Source organism: Sminthopsis crassicaudata, chromosome 2 (genome assembly GCF_048593235.1).
Source record: "Sminthopsis crassicaudata isolate SCR6 chromosome 2, ASM4859323v1, whole genome shotgun sequence".
NCBI lineage: Eukaryota > Metazoa > Chordata > Mammalia > Dasyuromorphia > Dasyuridae > Sminthopsis > Sminthopsis crassicaudata.
Genome location: NC_133618.1, coordinates 441,219,519 through 441,242,680, shown reverse-complemented (window position 1 = coordinate 441,242,680; position 23,162 = coordinate 441,219,519). Strand labels below are relative to the sequence as shown.

The 23,162-nt window shown below is 42.6% G+C and overlaps 1 protein-coding gene across 1 annotated transcript; it reads right to left on the bottom strand.

Annotated features, from left to right (window-relative positions):
* Window positions 1–5,041: 5,041 nt before the first annotated feature.
* TLDC2 (TBC/LysM-associated domain containing 2) lies at window positions 5,042–12,909 on the bottom strand. The gene is made up of 6 exons (XM_074292602.1): window positions 12,817–12,909; window positions 11,492–11,641; window positions 10,990–11,142; window positions 8,890–8,985; window positions 6,146–6,219; window positions 5,042–5,201 (listed from the first exon to the last, which is right to left on the bottom strand). The coding sequence occupies exons 1-6, from the start codon at window positions 12,847–12,849 to the stop codon at window positions 5,042–5,044; spliced, it is 666 nt and encodes a 221-aa protein (XP_074148703.1). The 5' UTR covers window positions 12,850–12,909.
* Window positions 12,910–23,162: the final 10,253 nt, after the last annotated feature.

The following is a 23,162-nucleotide window of genomic DNA, read 5'->3' as shown; positions in this document are numbered from 1 at the left end:
AAGTATATATGCAGACTGCAGGAAAAGCATTCTTTCCAATTTGGCATGGTATCTATAACTCTTTAATTCTTTATGTTTAAAAAAAAAAAAAAAAGCATCATCCTTTTTATACCTTCAATTCCTGTGGGAGAAAAAACTGTCTTAAAAATTTATGGGAAAGGGGGCAGCTCCATGGTGCAGTGGATACAGCACCAGCCCTGAAGTCAGGAGGATCTGAGTTCAAATCTAACCTCACACATTTAACACGTGCTAGCTGTGTGACTCTGGGCAAGTCACTTAACCCCAATTGCCTCAGCCAAAAAAAAAAAATGGAAAATAGACTTAATAGACTTGGGTTGTGAGACGAGGATCTGATAATGCCCCTCTCCAGCCCTGGTTAAAATAGCAGAACCCTTTGGGGCCCTCTGAGGTAAGTGCATGCCTGAGTAAGGTACCAGACCTCATCCTGCTGGCTGGTCTTCTGAGGACTAAGGGAGGGGCATGTTTGGAGTTGGCACTTGGGAGAAAAAGCCATTTCTAGGGAAGATGCGCCAGGCTTCGTTGTTCCAGACAAGTGTGCCAAGGCAATGTTGCTCCTCCTTCAGCTGGATGACTTCCCTTTCACTCACCAGATGTGGCTCACCCTTATTTCTGAATAAATTATGCGGAAGAAGTCCTTGTTGCAAAAACAAAGACCACCACCTTCCCCAAGCATGGTGCAGAAGTGCTACTGCCTGCACAAAATGCTGGTCGGGGAGAAGGGCCCGGCTTTGCCGACTCCCTCGGGACTTTCTCCGAGGCTGTCAGGGCCGGGCCAGTGCCGAACCTCCCTTTTCCCAAGGGACCAGAGTGGGAATGGATGAGTCAGGAACCCTTTGGCCTGGGTGTGCACCTGTGGGGTACAGGCCGTGTCCCCAAAGCAGCTGTGCTCAGGTATTTCCAGACTGTTCTTTGGAAAGTAAAGTCTTCCATGCCCTTGAAGACCAAAATCTTTGTGGAAGCCTCTACGCCCCCCGTCTGGAATCACCTTTGCCCTTTCTGATTCTTTGTGGCACATATGTCCTTCTCGTGTTCAGTGTTGAGTGTGTGCCCCCGTGTCTCAGTGTCTTCACATCTCCTGTACCTGACATGAGGCCTGACGCAAAATAGACCCGGAGACCTGAGATCCCAGGACCTCGGCATCCACCGGCCTCTGACCTTCGAGGGGATTCTCTCCAGAAGTCCGAATGGGGCGGCCGCCTTTCCCTGGTCAGGCTCCCAGCTTTAGGATCACACAGGAAGGGGATTAGGGACAGTGATAAAGCGGACATGGGGCAGCTAGCTGGCGCACTGGGCAGAGCACCAACCTGGGAGCTCGGAGGTCCTGATCCAGATGCAGCTTCAGACTGCTGTGTGACCCTGCACAGTCACTCAGCCCCTATTGCCTAAAAGGGGGTGAGGGGGAGCAAATAGGGATTATCTATACATTATCTTCCCTCAGAATGAATGAATGAATTAATTGGTCAGCGAGTAAGAAAGTGCCCCTCTGATATCTGTTCTCCAGTTCTTGTACACATGGAGTTCTTAGGAACTTGAACAAATCACTTTGTCCATAAAATGAGGTTAGGGAAAGGGGTGGCAAATAATGTGATGTTTTCAGAATTACTGTGCTGTACAAGTGTTTTTTATTAAGGTTATGTATCCAAGGGCACGAATATGGTAACAAAGATTCTTATTTCTGCAAAATGCTATTGTTGAATCATGCTTGGCTCTGGAACTTTATATCCTTATACCCGGTCATTATCATGTACTCCTTGGGAAAGTAGAGGCAGAAGATCAATCTGCTTGCACTTTTGTCCCATTGAGGAAGATGCACTTTATTTTGTTTGCCTTCCTACTTAGGGCTGTTCCATTAAAATTGTGCTTAAGAAACACTTTTGCTGTTGGTGTGCAAACTTTGGTGATTCTATCACTGGAATTAAATAGTCTCTTGTTAAGATTACGTGTAGAGAGAGGTGGAGAAATACAGCAGTGAAGCTTTATGAATGTATCTCCAACCAAACATCCTGCTCTCCCAGGACTTCTTTCTCACTACTTGTCATTACCCATCGGATCCTGGGCCCATGGCTTACCCGAGACTTCTGTCATCGAAGAAGAGAAACCTGTTTCATCTTGGCCACAAATGTTTTCTTCTCTCATCAACCCATTGGTCCTGTGAGTGTGGATGGCATTTAGCTCAGTCTGTAACTTCATTTCTATGACCCAACTTCACAGGAATAAAAGCCATGAAAGGGAAAAGTATTTTAACAGAAGAGGGAAAACAGGTACTTGACCAGGAGAATTATCTTAGTTTCTCGTGCCCAGAGACTCACAGCCTCTCCTGAGCATCAATCAGGAGCAAAGGAGATTTCAGATGGAACCTTCTTAGATGTTCTCCTTGATAAAACCACAGTCTTCCTCCCCTGTCTCTTAGACAGGTAACTCCTTTTGGTAACAGAAATTGTCCAGGCATGTGAAAATATTCATAACGTTGACCCCTCTTGACTCTGTTGTACTTTTGGAATAAAGAGTTTATTCTGGGTTTCAGCCTGATGTGGATTTGGGTAGTTTGTAACTATGGTAGAGCAGCCCTGGGCAGCTGGAAGATCTTAAACAAGGGAATAATACATAGTGGGTGTTCGATCTCTCCCCCACCTAAGCCACTTCTAAAATCATCTCCTGAATTTGAGCATTGCTTGGACTGCGGCAGAGAAGTGTAGCAGCCATGAAACGTCATGGTCACTGTGTCCATAGGGAAGTAAAGAGTAAAGTGAGTTCTCCAGTTCCCTGGACCCTGAGTGGAGCAGTCTTTTATTGGGAACTTTCTTCCTTTTGTCAGGTTATCTGGGAAGTTCTGAAGAGGGCTGCCCATTTGCAACTGGAATATATTTCTAAGATGAGCTCTAGCCCCCATATTCTTTCCCTAGTTATACAAGTTTTCTGATGAGTGGGTGCAGCGGATGTTCACAAAGCTAACCGAGGAAGCCGGGCCAACAACTTAGACTGCCCCTTAAGAAGGTTATATGCTCAGCAAGAGATACAAAGAGAAATTCCATTCCAAACAAATGTTGATAGTATAAAATATTTGGGAATCCATCTACCAAAGAAAAGTCAGGAATTATATGAGAAAAATTACAAAACACTTGCCACAAAAATAAAATCAGATTTAAATAATTGGAAAGACATTCAGTGCTCTTGGATTGGCCGAGCGAATATAATAAAGATGACAATACTCCCCAAACTAATCTATTTATTTAGTGCTATACCAATCAGACTCCCAAGAAACTATTTTAATGACCTAGAAAAAATAACAACAAAATTCATATGGAAGAATAAAAGGTCAAGAATTGCAAGGGAACTAATGAAAAAAAACTCAGAGGAAGGTGGTCTAAGTGTACCTGATCTAAAGCTATATTATATAGCAGCAGTCACCAAAACCATTTGGTATTGGCTAAGAAATAGACCGGTAGATCAGTGGAACAGATTAGATACAAAGGACAAAAAAGGGTACATCTATAGCAATCTAATCTTTGACAAACCCAAAGATTCCAACATTAGGGATAAAAATTCATTATTCGGAAAAAACTGTTGGGAAAACTGGAAATTAGTATGGCAGAAATTAGATATGGATCCACACTTAACACCATATACCAAGATAAGATCAAAATGGGTCCATGATTTAGGCATAAAGAGGGAGATAATAAATAGATTAGAGGAACAGAGGATAATCTACCTCTCAGACTTGTGGAGGAGGAAGGAATTTATGACCAGAGGAGAACTAGAGATCATTATTGATCACAAAATAGAAGATTTTGATTACATCAAACTAAAAAGTTTCTGTACAAATAATACTAATGCAAACAAGATTAGAAGGGAAGTAACAAATTGGGAAAATATTTTTAAAAACAAAGGTTCTGACAAAGGTCTCATTTCCAAAATATATAGAGAACTGACCATAATTTATAAGAAACCAAACCATTCTCCAATTGATAAATGGTCAAAGGATATGAACAGACAATTCTCAGAGGAAGAAATTGAAACTATATCCACTCACATGAAAGAGTGTTCCAAATCACTACTGATCAGAGAAATGCAAATTAAGACCACTCTGAGATACCACTACACACCTGTCAGATTGGCTAAGATGACAGGAACAAATAATGACAAATGTTGGAGGGGATGTGGAAAAACTGGGACACTGATGCATTGTTGGTGGAGTTGTGAAAGAATCCAGCCATTCTGGAGAGCAATCTGGAATTATGCCCAAAAAGTTATCAAACTGTGCATACCCTTTGACCCAGCAGCGCTACTACTGGGATTATATCCCAAAGAAATACTAAAGAGCGGAAAGAGACATATATGTGCCAAAATGTTTGTGGCAGCTCTTTTTGTTGTAGCTAGAAACTGGAAGATGAATGGATGTCCATCAGTTGGAGAATGGTTGGGTAAATTGTGGTATATGAAAGTTATGGAATATTATTGCTCAGTAAGAAATGACCAGCAGGAGGAATACAGAGAGGGTTGGAGAGACTTAAATCAACTGATGCTGAGTGAAATGAGCAGAACCAGAAGATCACTGTATACTTCAACAACGATACTGTATGAGGATGTATTCTGATGGAAGTGGAAATCTTCAACATAAAGAAGATCCAACTCACTTCCAGTTGATCAATGATGGACAGAGGTAGATACACCCAGAGAAGAAACACTGGGAGGGGAATGTAAATTGTTAGCACTAATATCTGTCTGCCCAGGTTGCATGTACCTTCGGATTCTAATGTTTATTGTGCAACAAGAAAATGATATTCACACACATGTATTGTACTTAGACTATATTGTAACACATGTAAAATGTATGGTATTGCCTGTCGTCGGGGGGAGGGAATAAGGGAGGGGGGGTAATTTGGAAAAATGAATACAAGGGATAATATTATAAAATATATATATATATATATAATAAAAAAAAATTAAAAAAAAAAAAAAAAAAAAAGAAGGTTATATGCTGTTACCCTAGGGAAAGAAGTAGTGAGCAACAGTGGAAAGGTCAGTCTTTGCCAGCCTGGGGACATGAGCCCAACACCCAGGCCTCCAGTTCCTGTACGAAGAATTCTTCCCGGCTCGCCAGGACTTCATTGTTGAAGGTTGCACAGGGGCGGCTGCCGCCATGGTTCAGGTCCCCATCCAACCACAGCCCAAACTGGCCACTGGAGACAAAAAAAATAAAAGAGCCCTGCTCATCAGGAATGCTTCTGGTTCTCATCACCAAACCACATTTGGCTTAAATAGTCCTGATTGACAATTAGGGCCATCCCCCACCATAGCTTTGATGTGATGGACGAAGTGTTTTTAGGGCTCCGAACATCCCTTATTTGTACCTTTTTCTGTTTTTGTCTGCCAGTCCCGAAGTCAGATACCCATAGGATAGAACTGATTCATGTTCAGTTTCAGAAATGGGCACCTAGCTAACTACACTACAGAGGGTATTTGCAATGTTCAGTTTTTTAAAAACTTTTTTATTGACAGATGTAGTTTTTACATCATTTACATTTCCCAGATGGCCATCCTCTCCCTTCTAGAGAATCATCGTTTATGTTAAAATAAAAAGCAGGAGGAGGGGGTGGGAAAACAATTGAACAAAACATCTAGAAAGGGATACCTATGGTTTCCATATTCAGACCCACACCTCTTATTTGCAGTATTTTAAAAGGCCACCTTTAACTCTACCAAGGAACGAACCTGTAATGTTGAGTCTTTGGGCGTCAGTGATAAAGAGGAGAGGAGACCTGTTTGAGGGAGAATTCTGTTGCCTCCTTAGGTGTTGAATCTGTGGGTCAGATTGGTCTTGCTCATGTTCAAGTCTCAACTGCTTTGTTGAGAGTCACCCTCTTGCTAAGAAGGAGATCTCTAAGGTCAGCCTTGACACCTGCCATGTAGTGCTCGTGTTTGCCTTCCAGTGAAAGGGGAAGGATGGAACTTAATAAACTGTTCTGCTGTTCACACCCTGTAGGAATTGTTTTATCTCCAACTCTGCTAATATTGAGCAACCCTCTGGCAAGATCTATAGATCTGACCAGCCCCTCTGTCCCTTCCAAAGAGCAGGGAAGAGCACAACACCCCTGAGTCCCAGCAGGATTTATAGAAGGCCTACCTGCCACTCCCCATCACCAGCAAGTCCAGGTCTCCCTTCACAAAGAAAGAATTACTTCCGGTCCACTTAAATACCTGCAACCAGAAGAATAACTTGTTAGTGATGTGGACCCAAGCACTTAGCAATACCACTGGTGGCCACTTGATGGCAAGAGTTGGAAGGAAAGCTTCTGCTAGTCCCTGGCATTTCTCTGAATTTAGAATTCTGGCACATCATTTTCCTGTCCCGGCTAAGAAAAAGCCATGTGGAAAAAGATTGGGGTGGTGGGGAAAGCTTGAGGAGCAGGAAAGCTGACCTTCAACCCCAGGCCTCTCATTGCTGGCTGGCAAATGTTCAATTGATCATCCAAACTCCTCCGAGACTCAGTTTCCTCATCTTAAAAATGAAGATGATGATCTCGGGCCTGCCTATCTCATAGAATTTTTACCAAGATTAAAAGCAATCAAAGGTGTACATGAGGTTTTTGAGGCTTTGTTTTTTTTTTTTTTTTTTTTTTTTTTAAAGGGCCAAATTGGAAGGATAGCTAGGTGGCATGTTGATGGAGCACTAGCCCTGGAGGCAAGAGCCTCCCTGAGTTCAAATCTGGCCTCAGACACTAGAATTGGGGCAAAATACTTAAACCCCATTTGCCTCAGTTTCCTCATCTGTAAAATGAGCTGGAAAAGGAAATGGCCAACCATTCCAGTATCTTTGCCAAGAAAACACAAAAGGAGTCAGGAACTGCTGAACACAGCAGAAAAAAACATTAGCTAGTTTTACTGGAACATAGAGTTTGTGATAGGGTGTGGCTTGAAATGAGCTAGAAAGCTAAGTAGGAACCAAGTTGTGAAAAACCTAAATGACAAGCTAAGAAAATTGTTTCATCCTAAATGCAACGGGGAACCACTCTGGTGGTATTTTTTAAGCAAACAGTGTCATCATTAGACCTTAGCAAGGTCTTTTTGACAATAATAATAAGCAGAGCTTATAAGGCATTTTAAGGTCTGCAGAGTTTTATCCTTACAACAATCTTGGGAGGAAATATCTCCATTGTACAGATGAAGAAACTGAGGCAGCCAAAAATCAATTAACATGTTCAGGAATACAGCTGGTGTGATCAATGATGGACAGAAACAACTACACCCAGAGAAGGAACCTGGGAAGTGAATGTAAACTGTTAGCACTACTGTCTATCTACCCAGGTTACTTATACCTTCGAAATCCAATACTTAACGTGCAACAAGAAAATGGGATTTACACACATATATTGTATCTGGGTTATACTGTAACACATGTAAAATGTATGAGATTGCCTGTCATCTAGGGGAGGGAGTAGAGGGAGGGAGGGGAAAATCTGGAAAAATGAATACAAGGGATAATGTTATAAAAAAATTACTCATGCATATATACTGTCAAAAAATGTATAATTATAAAATTAAAAAAAAAAAAAAAGGAATACAGCTGGTGTGAGAAGTGGGATTTGAACTCAGGTCTTCCACTGGATATACTTCACTGCCTAAGTTCTGATAGACTTGTGATGGAAAGGGCCATTTACCAAAAGGTGGAATGTGGATCAAACCACAGCATTTTCACTTCCTGTGGTTGTTTGCTTGGATTTTTTTTCTTTCTCATTTTTTTTTTTCCTTTTTGATCTGATTTTTCTTGCATGGCATGATGAATTTGGAAATGTATTTAGAAGAATTGCTTGCTGTGTTGGGGAGGGGAGAGGTAAGAAAGAGGGAGAAAAATTTGGAATGCAAAATTTTACAAAGGTAAATGATGAAAACTATCTTTGCATTTATTTGAAAGAATAAATATTTTATTTATTTTTAATAAATAAATTTAAAATAAAATATTTTAAAATTTAAAAAACTTCCACAAATGTCTAACCTGAAGAAATTTTTTGAGATAGACATATTAAATGACTTACTAAGACTCCCATAAGGAGTTAACATCAAAGCCAAGATTAAATAAAACCTATATAACAAACCACTTCTCAGGACTGCTAGGTTCAAGTACCTTTGCTCAGTCATTTTTCAGTTATGTCTGAGTCTTTGTGACTCCGTTTGGGGTTTTCTTGTCAGAGATACTGCAGTGATTTGCCATTTCCTTCTCATTTTACAGACAGAAAACTGAGGCAGACAGAGTGAAGTGACTTGTCCAGGGTCACACAGCTGGCAAGTGTCTGAGGCTGGATTTGAACTCAGGAAGAGGAGTTTTCCTGCCTCCAGGCCCGGCACTCTGTGCACTATGGCAGCACCTAGCAGGCCCCTGTTCAAATATCTTATCAGACTTCTCCTGCCTCGCCCTGAAGAACAGAACTAAGACCACAGCAGAAAAGTTACAGAGAGGGACAGTGGGGTTCAATAAAGGGCTAACTTTGGGGCAAAGTGGATGGAGCCTGGCTCTGGAGTTGAAGACCTGAATTCACATCCAGCCTCACAATATTACTAGCTGTGTGACTCTGGGCAAGACTTTAAAAACCTTGATTGCCTTTAAAAAAAGTTAATTCCCCACATGTTAAAGCTACCCAATGATAAAATAGGCTGCTTTTCCGGGTATGGCCACTGGATGCCACCACAAGATGCTCTGCCCTGTTTCTAGTTCCCTGTATTCAGCCCCAGCAGTTCCTGGCTCAGATGGACCCTAAGGCCCTTTTAGTGTCCACTCTTCTCTTCCTCCTCGTTGGCAAAGTTGTGTCCATGGGGACAGAATGGTGTGCTCCCAGAGGCCTCAGGGCAGACCCCCAGACCTGGGGACCGTACCTTCAGATGTGGGGAGAAGGAGAACAGGAAGGTTTCTCCAGTGCCATAAAAACAGCTGCTGACCCGGATGGCTGTAGAGGAGAAGGCACCAAATATCTGGAACAGGAAGCAGAAACATGGCAGGCATCTGCCCAGGCCTTGCAGGGAGGGGAAGGAGTGTCCTTAGGGAATCTTAGGCCAAGGAACGTCCCATCCCTGCCCCCACCCAAGCCTGGTTCTTAGTGAAGGACTGTGTCTGCTCGGATCTATAACTAGTGCCCATCCCTCCACACACAGAGCATCCCTCAGCCTATTCCTGCCTGGTATGCTCTTCCCCTTCTCTCATTAAAACTGTTCCTATTGTGGCTCTTTTCAACAGGGAGGGGACTCAGGCCAGTCCCAGTGGTCTTGTGAGGAAGAGAGCCATCTGCCCCCAAGAGCGGCCTGTTGGGACTGAGGGTGGATCACAACACAGCGTTTTCACCTTTCTATTGTTGTTTGCTTGTTTTTTGTTTTCTTTCTCATTTTTCCCTTTTTAGTCTGATTTTTCTAGTGCAGCATGATCAGTGTGGAAATATGTATGGAAGAATTGCACATGTTTAATATATTGGATTATTTGCCATCTAGAGGAGGGGAGAGGGGAAAGGGAAGGAAAAAAGATTGGGACACAAAGTTATGCCAAGATGAATGTTGAAAATTGGCCCTGATGTGGGAAAACTGGGACCCTGATGCATTGTTGGTGGAGTTGTGAAAGAATCCAGCCATTCTGGAGAGCAATCTGGAATTATGCCCAAAAAGTTGTCAAATTGTGCATACCCTTTGACCCAGCAGCGCTACTACTGGGCTTATATCCCAAAGAAATACTAAAGATGGGAAAGGGACCTGTATGTGCCAAAATGTTTGTGGCAGCTCTTTTTGTTGTAGCTAGAAACTGGAAGATGAATGGATGTCCATCATTTGGAGAATGGTTGGGTAAATTGTGGTATATGAAGGTTATGGAATATTATTGCTCTGTAAGAAATGACCAGCAGGAGGAATACAGAGAGGCCTGGAGAGACTTAAATCAACTGATGCTGAGTGAAACGAGCAAAACCAGAAGATCACTGTACACAGCAACAACAATACTGTATGAGGATGTATTCTGATGGAAGTGGAAATCTTCCACATAAAGAAGATCCAACTCACTTCCAGTTGATCAATGATGGACAGAAACAACTACACCCAGAGAAGGAACACTGGGAAGTGAATGTAAATTGTTAGCACTACTGTCTGTCTACCCAGGTTACTTATACCTTCGGAATCTAATACTTAATGTGCAACAAGAAAATGGTATTTACACACATATATTGTATCTAGGTTATATTGTAACACATGTAAAATGTATGGGATTACTTGCCATCGGGGGGAGGAAGTGGAGGGAGGGAGGGGATAAATTGGAAAAATGAATAAAAAATAAAAAAAATATATAAAAAAAAAAGAAAATTGGCCCTGAAGAATTATCCATGCATATGTTTTGGAAAATGAAATAAAATAAATTTAATTTTAAAAAAAGAAAATTATGCAATTTTTGAAGATAAAAAGCTTTAATTTAAAAAAAAAATTGCTCCCTTCCTTCAAGATCTAGGATGTATAATCTCCCCTCTAGGAATCGTTCCAACTGCTCCAGCTCATGCTGAACATTTTTGACGGTTGGAGTTTGAAACATGCAGTTTAGTTCCAAATTACATACTATCTTGTCATTTTCTCTAATTGTTTCCTGTGGACAAGTTCTGCTTCCCCACTAGACATACTATGAGCTCTTCAAAGACAAGGATTATTTCCTTTTTTCTCTTTCCTAACATGGGAACTGAGCCAGCCCAGAGCAGTTCTCAAAAGATGCTTTTTTAAAAAATCTTTTCTTATTAAAAGAGATTGTGGATGAAGGGATGTATCCTCTCCTCCACTCTGTCCTTTTCTTGGGGAATATAGGTGAGGTGCTTCTGGAAAGACTGCCTCCAGAGGAAGAACCTCATCTCAGGTTGGGGCAGGAAGACCCCAGCGTGAGCTCCTTCACCACTCACGCCTCCATCTTACCCCAGCCCTCCAGAAGAGACTCCCACAGTCAGGCCGGACCCCGCTTACCTGCCCATCCCTGTCCCTGAGGACCAGTAGCACAGGGGAGCTCTGGCCCTCCATCCTCCGATACAAGCTCTTCAGGCTGAAGCCATCCCTTGCAGTGCAGTAAAGGAGAGTCCAGGAGTGGCCAGTGAACCGAGGGGGAAAGTGGGGGATGAGCTGGGGACAGAAGGAGGACATGAAGGGGTATTCTTCCTCAGCTGAGGTTAGGGAAGCATCGGGAGATCTGGGACCAGGAATGGTAACCAAGGGAGGCTGCCAGAACTACTGCTCCAGTTCTCTGCCTCAGGGCAGCATGGGGAGCAGTAGCACCTTTGAGCCCCAAACCACCAGTGGGTCAGGTGGGACCAACATCCCCATCTTCACAGATGGGGAAAACAGCAAAATAACCAGCCCTGTTTCCCACAGCAAGTTAAATAATAGAGCCAGAAGAACAAGCTAGACCTCCCCACTGCCAGCCTGCCCCGGCTCAGATCCAAAGTCCATAAATCCCAAGCTGTAGCCATACCTGCCTGAATTCCTCTGCATGAAGGACTTTGCTCTTTCCCGGGGGGGGGACCCAAGCCTCCTCAATGCCAGGGCCCTGGGCAGTTGGCACAAGTGGGGGCACAGGCTCATCCTCAGCCTCTCCTGGCAGTGGGTCGTCTGGTTGGCTGGGCTGTTGGGGATAGACAGCATGGAAAGGAAAGCAGAAGTCCTAGAGACTTTAGAGACCATCTTATTTGAACCTCATTTTATGAGGCAAAATGATTTCCCTAAAAACTCTTGAGGCAAAACTGGGTCTCTGATGCAGATATGTCTGAAGCCCAGTCCTCCCACACATTCAGCCCCTGCCTCTTTCCAGCTTCTACCATTGCCTCCCAGTTCTGGCGCCCACGGGACCATCTTGTGAGACCTTTGAGGGCCGCAGGCTGCTCTCACCCCCGGGATGGGCTCTCTTCTCAGGGGCAGCCTCCCCCCAGCTCAGCCTCTTCTTCTCCTAAGTCCCAAGGACATGAATTTCCCGGCTCCCTGGGGAGGAACATGGGGATGTTTCCCATGGAGTTGGGCCCAGCTGAGGTGGTTTCCTCACAGAGACCTCTGGTGATCCCACTGGGAGGGTTTCTCTGCTCCTGGCCCTGCTGAGCTTGTGCTGTTCCAGGGTGGAGGTCAGATTACAGGTTTAAAGGCAGGTGCCAGCTCATCCCGAATCCCTGCCCTTCTTGTAGCCACAGTGCCTCCTCTCCAGGTGCCAAGGACAGAGGCCTTCTAACTCTGTGTGTGTGTGTGTGTGTGTGTGTGTGTGTGTGTGTGTGTGTGTGTGTGTGTGTGTGTGCCTGCAGCACGCCCTCTCCAGCCAGCCTGATCCCTACCCTGAAGCCCTTTCAGCCCCTCCAGGTGCCTCTTGCAGAACCTGGCCCCTGCCGATAGAGGGCACATCCTTCCCCTCCCCCAAGCCAGGTTCCAGCTACGGTGGGCCTGGGACTTGAAGGCAGTGTCAGCCCAGGCCTGCACCAGGGCAAGGGGATGGGGGTGCTTCAGAAAGACCTCCTGCTGGGCTGATCCCATCCCAGGGAGGGACAGCCACACTTCCCAGGAACAGCCCAGTGCCTCGCCGTCCCACCATGGGATCTCACCTGACCCTCCCTCCCCAACAGTGGAAGGCTTAAAAGTAATGGAAGGCTGTGGGCCGAGGCTAAGGCAGCAATGCTGAGGGGTTAGTGAGAGCCGGGAGAAGCCCGGCCTTAGGAGGAGAAATGGGGTGAGCCGTCCCCCTCCCAGCCGGCGCTGGCACCTGCCGCTTTAAGCTCAGGGAGGGTGAGGGGGAATGGGGAGAGGAGGAGCGTGACCTACCAGCTGGGTATACCGCCATCGGAGCCCTCTCATCCTGCTGCCTGGACCAGGCCGGCTGGGTCATGGGCAGCCTGAGGGCGGGGCACACAGGAGCTGAGGGAGAAACCAAAGGGAGCACCTGCTTGGTGAGTGACACTCTCGGCTCGGCAGAGCTGACCTTTGCAACCTTCCCAGCCTCACCCTGCCCTGGCAGCTCCTGCCCCGCTCCTGCCATCTTGGAAGGGTTGGGCACAGGCCTTGGGCCTCGTGCCCCAGGGAGCCTGCCCACAGGACTCCGAGACACTGGGGCGTTGCCATTGACATCTGAACCTTAGGAAGAACCTAGTCTAGTCCCTTTATTTTATTGAGGGAAAAACAGACTGTGAGAAAAGGACTCACAGCTAATTAAGTGCAAAACTGGGATTAGAACTCAATTTTTCTGACTTTTATCCTTTTTCTGTAAAGCTTTTAAATTCCTTCTCAATCATCCCTTCTCCCTCTCTGCAATGTCACCCCATCTCTTGGCTCCTTCAAACATGGCAAGATTTTTCTTTAAAAAAGCAGGTTGTGATCTTGGCAACAAGATTATATGATGCTCAATTCTGATGCACACGGCTCTTCTCAACAGTTCCAATGATCTTATGATGAAGAGAGCCATTTGCACCCAAAGAGAGGACTGTAGTAACTGAATGTAGATCACAACATATTTTCACTTTTTTTGTGTTTGTTTGTTTGCATTTTGTTTTCTTTCTCATTTTTCCCTTTTTAATCTGATTTTCCTTGTGCACCATGATAATTATGGATGTATGTATAGAAGAATTGCACTTGTTTAACACATATTTAATTACTTGCCATCTAGGGGAAGGTGGGGAAAGGAGGAAAAAAACTTTGGAACACAAGATTTTGCAAGAGTGAATGCTGATCAAAGTTATCCAACTGTGCATACCCTTTGACCCAGCTGTGTTACTACTGGGCTTATATCCCAAAGAGATCTTAAGAAGGGAAAGGGACCTGTACGTGCAAAAATGTTTGTGGCAGCCCTCTTTGTGGTGGCCAGAAACTGGAAACTGAGTGGATGCCCATCAACTGGAGAATGGTTGGATAAATTATGGTATATGAATGTTATGGAATATTATTGCTCTGTAAGAAATGACCAACAGGAGGAATACAGAGAGGCCTGGAGAGACTTACATCAACTGATGCTGAGTGAAATGAGCAGGACCAGGAGATCATTATACACTTCAACAATGATACTGTATCAGGATCAATTCTGATGGACGTGGCCCTCTTCAACAATGAGATGAAACAAATCAGCTCCAAGAGAACAGTAATGAACTGAAACAGCTATACCCAAGGAAAAAACTCTGGGAGATAACTATGAATTCCCAATCCCTCTATTTTTGTCCATCTACATTTTGGATTTCCTTCACAGGCTAATTATACACTGTCTCAAAGTCCAATTCTTTTTGTACAGCAAAATAACTGTTTGGGCATGTATACCTATATTGTATTTAACTTATAATTTAACATATTTAACATATATTGGTCAACCTTCCATGTGGGGGGGTAAGAGGGGAAATTGGAACAAAAGGTTTTGCAATTATCAATGCTGGAAAATTACCCATGCGTATATCTGGTAAATAAAAAGCTATAATAAAAAAAAATAAAGAAAAAAGAGGGAATGCTGAAAATTATCCATGCATATGTTTTGAAACTAAAAAGCTTTAATAAAATAAATAAATAAATAGATAAGAAACCAGGTCAGCTAGATGAAACCATGGAGAAAGCACCCACCCTGGGGTCAGGAGAAGCTGAGTTCAAATGTGACCTCAGACATTTAACACTTTCTAGTTGTATGACTCTGGACAAGTCTCACCATCCCAATTGCGTTGCTAGAAGAAAAAAAAAGCCTTCCTTTGGCCATGTCATCCCCTCAAGCTACCCTATGCCCAACCTTCCCTTCCTAAATTCTAGAAAAAATAGTCTATACTTTCTGCCTCCACTTCTTCTCCACCATCTTTCCTTCATTCCTGTCCTTGCACCTGCTCCCGACTCTTGGGACTTCACCTTGTTCCCAGCAGCTCTCTCACCCTGGAAGATACCCTCTGCCAGTGGGTGACCTCCTGTAAGGATCTCCATGTAATACATGCCCTGCAGCTCTCCCTGCTCCGCCTCCTGTTCTCCAGACTTCTCCATCATGCCCCCTTCCCTCCTGTCCCCTTGATTTTCAGTAAGGTGGAGGGCTAGAAGCAGGGAGTAGCAAACTCCTCTTCCAGAGGAAAGAAATTGAATTTCCAGCTCATTCTAGTTGCATTTGTATTCTACCTGGATTCACTGCCCCTGGACAAGATCCCAGGATGAGTTGATCACTTCTCATGTCAATATTGTGCTGCTAACTTAAGCCTTATCTCAACCTCTTCTATCCCCTGGTTGGAGGGTCTTCCTCTGCAGAGGGCAGACATGGATTTGTGTCCTTTTTCCCTCAGTGCAGATGGCTCCCAAATCTCATCCCAGGGCTGAGCGGCCGCTCACTTCTCCCAGATGTGCTGGAGACCTTCCCTTACCTGTGCCCGGCACCCTGCGTCCCCGTGCCTGACGGAAGTATGCGACTATTATGGCTGCGATCATGCTTGTGGCTCTTCTTACTGTTATTGTGGATAGGGATTGCACTGTGATTTCTATGTATAGGGAACTTCAGGGTGAGAAAGTTACTTCTATGACTGTGTAGCTTGAGACCCTCCCAGAGTACTGAGAGGACAAGCTGGGGGCACCAGAGCGCAGAGTGCCCGCCGGGAGTCCAGAGGACTCGGGTCAAAGCCAGCCTCAGACACTAGCCTGTGACTCTGGGCAAGTCACTCAATCCTGTCTGCCTCAGTTTCCTCATCTGTAAAATGAGCTAGAGAAAAAATTGGCAAAACATTCCGGTATCTTTGCCAAGAAAACTCCAACTGTGGTCACGGGAGGCAGACGGGTGACTAGAATGGCCACAAGAGCATTAAGAAATTAGTCTCACAACCAGGATATATAGTCTGTATAACAGTACAGGCGCTGGAAGCAGGTCTTCTAGGGCTTCAGGCTTGTTTTCTATTCAATGCAACATAACACCTGGTTATTGCAGTGATTTATATTAACTCCGGTTACTATTCATTCATAAAGTAGCATCTCTATAGTATTTATTATATTATATTGTATATGTATTATCAGCTTTTATTCATAAAGTAGTATCTCTAGTGTTTATTATATTATGTTACATATGTATTTATTATTGGCTTTTATTCATCAAGCAGTATCTCTATAGTATTATGTTATATTATAACATACATGGTATATAGTATATATGATATTGTTATATAATTATATAATACACATGTGTATTTATTACATAATTATATATAATTCATACCATTGTATCATATTATTATAGATAGATGCTACATGTACTACCTTAAGTATAATATTCTAAATATATTATTACTTATCTACAATCTATATAATCTAAAACCTATCACTTATAGATTATCATTATTAACCATAATAGTATAATCCAGATATGTCCATGATATCCATGATGGTTAATCCTCACCCCCATCATTTTTGCCCTTGTCTGTACAATTGGACTGGTGGCTCCCCTGGGGAATGGAGGACTTTCCCCCATCCAGGATCCTAGGCTCACAGGATTTTCAGCTAAAAGACACATAGACACTCTGGATATGGAATTGACTCAAGGAACCCCAAAGTCCCATCAAAAATCAACCTTCGGTCTCTCCCTGTATGTCATGGCAGAATGAAGAGCAAATTCCTGTGGGGGTAAAACATGATTCTATGGAGAAGATATTCACCGACAAAGCCCTCTGAGCCTCTTCTTCCAACCTCCAGAAGTCCTGATCCTGAAAAGGTTTTCTCTGTTCGGCCAGTTCTTCTCCAGGGTGGGCAGGTTAAGCCTCGCTTTTCTAGTCAGGCTTCCTCTCCTCCTCTCACTTCTGGTTCAGCTTCCTGCAGAGCTGCTCTTCTTCCAGGACTCTTCTAGGAATTAGCTTAGAATCTTTCCTGCCCTTTCCTAAGCCCAGCCCCTGTTGCAGCTTCTGGTTCCAGCTGGAAAGGCTCCACCAGTCAAGCAGTTATCAACTTACACAATAAACTGGAACTCTATAAACACACACAAATATACTCTCCTCACACTCTTACCCAGGCTAAGAGCAACCAGGAGAATCTAGAGCTTCTCAGCCTCTGCAGTCCATCACTCTATCCATCCATTCAGTAAGCACTTAATGAGCAATTACTAAATGCCAGGAACTGTATGAGGCTCTAGGGACTCAGACAGTAATGATATAGCCCCTATCCTAAAGAATAATTTATATTCTATTAGGCGAAAGTCCCTTTTTTCCCCTAGAAAATCAAAATCCAGCTGAGATTTCACACTTGGACCTTTCTTCACATCTTTGACTGAAGGCATTGGTTCTTGTTAATAGGCTAAAACTTATGTAATTAGAATAACCATCCTGGCCCTTAAGAAAAAACTTCCCTCCTTTCTTGCAGAAATGAAGGACACATATTGTCAAACACTCTAATTTATCGGTTGGTTTTCCTGAACTGCTTTTTTTCCCCTCTTAAAAATTTTTTTCTTACCAGTCTAACAGGTGATTGCTCTACTGTGCTGGCAAACAAACAGGCAGGGCTACCAGCTCTTACTTTTGCTTCTACTCATATGTAAATATTAATTATTATTACATTTGAAAGGATCACCTCTATGAGGCAGGTAGGTGATATAGTGGCTACAATACAAGAGTCAGATAAATCAGATTTCAAATCCTACCTCAAATACTTATTAGCTAAAGATAATTCATTTTGCCAGCTTAAGAGGCAAAGTAAACATTGAAACACAAACAGGAAACAATTTTTTAAAAAAGCAAAACCTATCTTTACCTCTATAGAGGAAGAAAATTTTAAATCACCATGCTCCGTGTATAGCCCAAATTCAGCTATAGCAAGATCTGCCCTAGAATTTCTAATATTCCTAAGTGGTGCTATTTTTTCTTCTTTTTCTTCCACTAGCTGTGGAAATATGGTCAAGAGCCTTATTTTCCGTATCTTTAATGTAAAACAATAAAACTTGCAACATGTACGTCACAGGGTTTGTTGTGGGAAACATGTTTTGTAAACCTTAAGATGTTATAGAAATATTAATTATCACTTTTGGAAAGCGTTACCTCTTTGAGGTGGCTGATGGTATAGAGGATTGAGTTCTAGGTCTGACATCAGAAAGCCCTTGAGTTCAAGTCCAGCCTCAGATAACTTATTAGTGTGATTCTGGGCAAGTCACTTATGTGCCTCTTGCCTCAATAAGATAACATCTATCTTACAGGGTTGTTATGAGGCTTAAATCAGATTTTACTTGTATAAAATAGATAATTGTTTAGATGTACAATACTTGGCAAAGCAATATAAAAAATACAAATATGTGTATGTAAAAATATGATATGAATATTTTAAACTGCCAGGAGTTACTGACATGACATACCTTTGAGTCAAAGGGTACTAGGGAGGAGACCCTGAAGGCGGAGCCTGGGGCCTGAGATTGCTTGGCATAAGGATAAAGAGGTTCTACTAAGGATTAGCAGCTTCTTTGGCCTGATGGAAAGAGCAGAGGAAAAGTTTCCTTCTCTCAAGTTTCCAGCAGCAGGATGAGGTGGAAAGAATCCTGACCTGGGCTCTGCCTCTAACCTTGTATGTGCTGAGAAAAATCACATCCTCTCTCTGAACTTCTGTCTAAAAAAAAAAAGGCAGTAAACCATTTCTTGCCCTTTCTTTTTGCTCATATTTCTATTCCTGGCACTTGCCACTGTTTCTGGTACACAGTAAGGGCTTAATAAATACTTGTGGGCTGACTGACCCTCTCTCACAAGCTTGTTGTAAAGATCCAAGGAGATAAAAAGTAGAGAATTAGAAGGGATATGAGGGAGGTATTGTTGTGATTAACTAACTAGCTCCCTTATTTCCCCAGGAAGGGTGATAAGGCCCGCTAAAGCTCTCAGGACTTCTGCCCCTGTGCTCCACATGAATTCAAGGGCATGCAGAGTAAACCAGGAGGGGCTAACTAGAGTGGGCTGACAGATCTAGAAAGATCCGTAAAGCTTCTCTGAGAACTGAGGACCAGTTCCTGTGGATCCTTTGGGGGTCACTGGGAAAGGAGCAAGAGCCCTTCAGCCTCTGCCCAGTGAGTGCCCAGATCTCCTGAAGGCTGGTTCCAGGGAGGCAGTAAGACAAGGCTGGAGGGAGGGCTGAATTCCCTCCTTGGGAAGTCTGAGATCCTGGCAGGCTCTATTATGGGAACAGCAGTCGGGTGACAGGCTGTGTTGCCTGTTATAACATGGCTGTTGCAATGGGTGTTTGGTCTACAAACAATCCATGCATCACACACCTGTCCCTCCAATCTTCTCCCCTCCCCCCATCCCCACGTTGTCCCATTAATTCCCATTGCTAGAGAACAACTGGAAACTCATTGAAGCTGTTCCCATGGAATGTGAAGTAGCCTGGACTCCAAAGAACTGCTTCAGCCTTTCACTTTCTTGCTATGAAAAATAAAAGTCCCAGACTAACAACCTCTGAATTTCCTTCCAGCTCTGGCCTTCTCTCTGCCATCCTTCTCTGCCATCTGCTGAAGCAGAGTTCAGCAGAAAGTGCTTTGGAAGTTATGATAAAGGCCTCATTTCTAAGCAGAAAGAGAATTGACTCAAATTTATGAGAAATTTATGAAGTCATTCTCCAATTGATAAATGGATATGAACAAAGGATATGAACAGACAATTTTCAGATGAAGAAATTAAAAACTATTTCTAATCATATGAGAAGGTGCTCTAAATCACTATTGACTAGAGAAATGCAAATTAAAACAATTCTGAGATACCACTACATACCTGTCAGAATGGCTAAGATGACAGGAAAAGATAACAGGAATGTTGGAGGGGATATGGGGAAACTGGGACACTGATGCATTGTTGGTGGAACTGTGAACAGATCCAGCCATTCTGGAGAACAATCTGGAATTATGCCCAAAAAGTTATCAAACTGTGCATACCCTTTGATCCAGCAGTGTTTCTACTGGGTTTATATTCCAAAGAAATACTAAAGAGGGGAAAGGAACCTGTATGTGCCAAAATGTTTGTGGCAGCCCTTTTTGTAGTGGCTAGAAACTGGAAACAGTGGATGCCCATTAATTGGAAATGGCTGAATAAATTGTGATATATGAATGTTATGGAATATTATTGTTCTGTAAGAAATGAGCAGCAGAATAATTTCAGAAAGTCCTGGAGAGATTTACATGAACTGATGCTGAGTGAAATGAACAGAACCAGGAGATCATCATATACTTCAACAATGATAAATGATGATCAATTCTGATGGGCGTGGCTCTCTTCAACAATGAGATGATTCAATCCTGTTCCAATGATCTTGTGATGAAGAGAGCCATCTACCCCCAAAGAGAGAACTGTGGGAACTGAATGTGGATCATAACATAACATTCTCACTTCTTTGGTTGTTGTTTGTTTGCATTTTGTTTTCTTTCTCATTTTCCCATAGAGCAATGGGCCTGGAGTCAGAAAGACTCTTCCTGAATTCAAACCTGACCTCCTACATTTAATAGCTGTGTTACCTTGCTCAAGGCATTTAACTCAGTTTTCTCATCTGTAAAATGAACTGGAGAAGAAAATGTCAAACTGCAATATCTTTGGGAAGAAAACCTCAAATGGAGTCATAAAGTGTTGGACACAGCTTTAATTTACATGTCACATCCTCTATTACAATGCAATTCTTTGAGGCGAAATTGTTTTTGTCTTTCTTTGTATCTTCAGCATTTAGCGTGCTTGGGATACAGTAATTGCTTAATGAATGCTTATTGATCGCCTAATCATATCACTTCAAAAATACTACAGCAAAAATATTGTTTGATGCACTGATTATTACTATACTTGTGTGATCATGAAAAAAAAGGCCCCGCATATGTCAAAATATTTACAGCAACACTTTTTGTAGTAACAAAAAATTATAAATAATAGTAATAAATTAAATAAATGCTCATCAAACTGTAAAATGTCTAAACTAACTGGAAGACTTATACAAACTGATGCAAAGTGAAGGGAACAGAATTAAAAAAAAAAAAAAAGAATGAACACCACAATGGATGGAATAATAAAACAATCAAAACTAAATGGTTTAACATAAACATGGCCAAGCCTGATCTCAATAAAGAATTATGAGAAGACATCTCATAAGTACTATGGGTGAAAACCCTGCATGTAACATTGGCTTTTTGAGATATATTCTCTAATTTTACTAAAAAAAATTTTTTTCTTCTTTTTCTTCTTTAATATAAAAGAATAGCTCTTTGAGAGGGGAACAGATGAGGGCAATATAGTGAAGGGAAACTGGTGACTTGTCATCAATTAAAGTCATTAATTAAATTTTATTTTAAAAACAAAATAGTCTGGATGGCATTGGACATCACTTCTCTCTGGACTTCAGTTTCTTCTGTAAATTAAGACCAGTCTAGATAGTTTTTAAATTCCCTTTCAGCTCTGATGCCCTGCAGTTCTAAGCACTCATGATTCAAGTCAATGAGCTTACAAAGCAGCATAAGGTGCTTTGTAAAAAGGCAGTTGCTTTTCTCTGGCACTCACAATTCTATCCAGTATATACTATACTGCTCTTAGCTGAGAAGGTTGCAGGCAATTTAGGAAGAATCCTTAAGCAGAGCACTACATTGTAGACTGGGCTAGAAATTAGGAAATCCATGTTCTAACCCTAGCTCTGCCATTAATCCATATCATATATGACCCTCCCACTCTTATAATAAAAGAAATCACCAGGTTATACAAACATTAGATCACAATTCTTGTAGTGGTAGAAGTATGCTAGTAAATGTTTAACAAGTGGCTTTTAGGAGAAAGGGGAGATGTATGAAAGACCTACTTTTAAGTTTAATCTGCATTATTAACATTTTCTCTATTACTTTCTAGAGTTTAGACCCTCAGCAGGGGAAAAAAGAAAGCCTGATTTGTAGTACTTGCTGATTTCCAAATGTAAATGTTTTCATTGAATATTTAATCAACAGCTTATTCAGCTGGCTCAGCACACCCATATGCGGTGGAAAAAGTAGAGGTGAGGGGTTGAAGAGCAGCATGGCATAGGAAATAGAATATCAGGAACGTCGGGGTCCCAAAATTGCCTCTGATCCTTACTATCTAGATGGCCATGGACAAATCTCTTGATTTACCCTCAGTTTTCCCTTCTGTAAAATGGGAAAAATAATATTCATGGTAGCCTCGCCCCCTTTTAAATTGTTATGAGGATCAAATGATAATAGATATAAAACCCTTGGCAAAACTCTGTCACTATATAAATGTCAATGTAATTATCAAAACAATCTGCTCCTGGCTCAAAAGTAGCTTCTGGGAACAAAATAGATATGCAAGATCCACAAGCAGTTACACTCATTTGCCTAAGGTTTAATAAACCACAGAACCCAGACCACTGGGGATATGCTCCCTGTAGAACAAAAATTGTGTGAGGAAAAGTAGAAAATAATTTTGAAAATTAGCTTTAGATTGGCATTTTACTCCATATACCAAAGTAAAACTCCAAATAGATATATGCCCTAAATTCCAACAGTCACATTATTACAAATCAAGGGAGAATTAATCAACCAACAATGATTTATTAAGCATCTAAAATGTACCAGTTACTGGAAAGAAGTTTTGGAAATCCAGCTAAAGAAAGATTTTTTTTTTCTTTCTGTAGAAAGGTTTTGATTTGTCACCAATGGGTGACAATGCTGTGCTGGAATGACTGAAAGGAGAGGATATATCCCCCTATGGGGGCAACATCCCTACTTAGGTACCATCACCTGAATTCACCTTTGCGGGCTCTGATGGGATCTGCCCTAGAGAGGCTTTGGCTCTCGCCATCCTAGAGATGCCATCCTTTAGGGCAGACTCTCTCCTTTCACCGAAGTCTTTTGCCCTGGCCGAGCTCACCAGTAGGTAACTCTATGGGGCAAGGGGGACTGGGGGGAAAAAAAAACAACAACTATTCAGAGGAGAGAAGGCACTGATTTGTAAAGGACTGAGGGAGGGAGGAGCCCGATTTATTGTCAGTGGGTCCCTGGGTTTCCGGAGGAGCTAAGACAAAGAAGTTCACTGGGAGTCCTGGGAAACTCCGGGAGCAGGATTCTTTTGAGGAACAGCTCTGACTGCAAAGCTGACTTTTTCCCGTAGGCTGGAAAAACATTGGAACAATGAGTTGAGTATTCAGGAGCAAGGCGCCGGGGTGGAGGTGGGTGTCCGCACCTGTCCCTGCTCTCAGGCTCACCT

What these genes read in the sequence shown, in the direction of transcription:
- TLDC2 (XM_074292602.1), bottom strand. Translation starts at nt 12,849, where the DNA reads ATGAGAGGGCTCCGATGGCGGTATACCCAGCTG. An exon ending in ATGCAGAGGAATTCAGGCAG is followed by an intron (nt 11,143 to 11,491) that starts GTATGGCTACAG and finishes TTCTGTCCCCAG; the next exon opens with CTCATCCCCCACTTTCCCCC. An exon ending in CTGGTGATGGGGAGTGGCAG is followed by an intron (nt 5,202 to 6,145) that starts GTAGGCCTTCTA and finishes TTTTGTCTCCAG; the next exon opens with TGGCCAGTTTGGGCTGTGGT.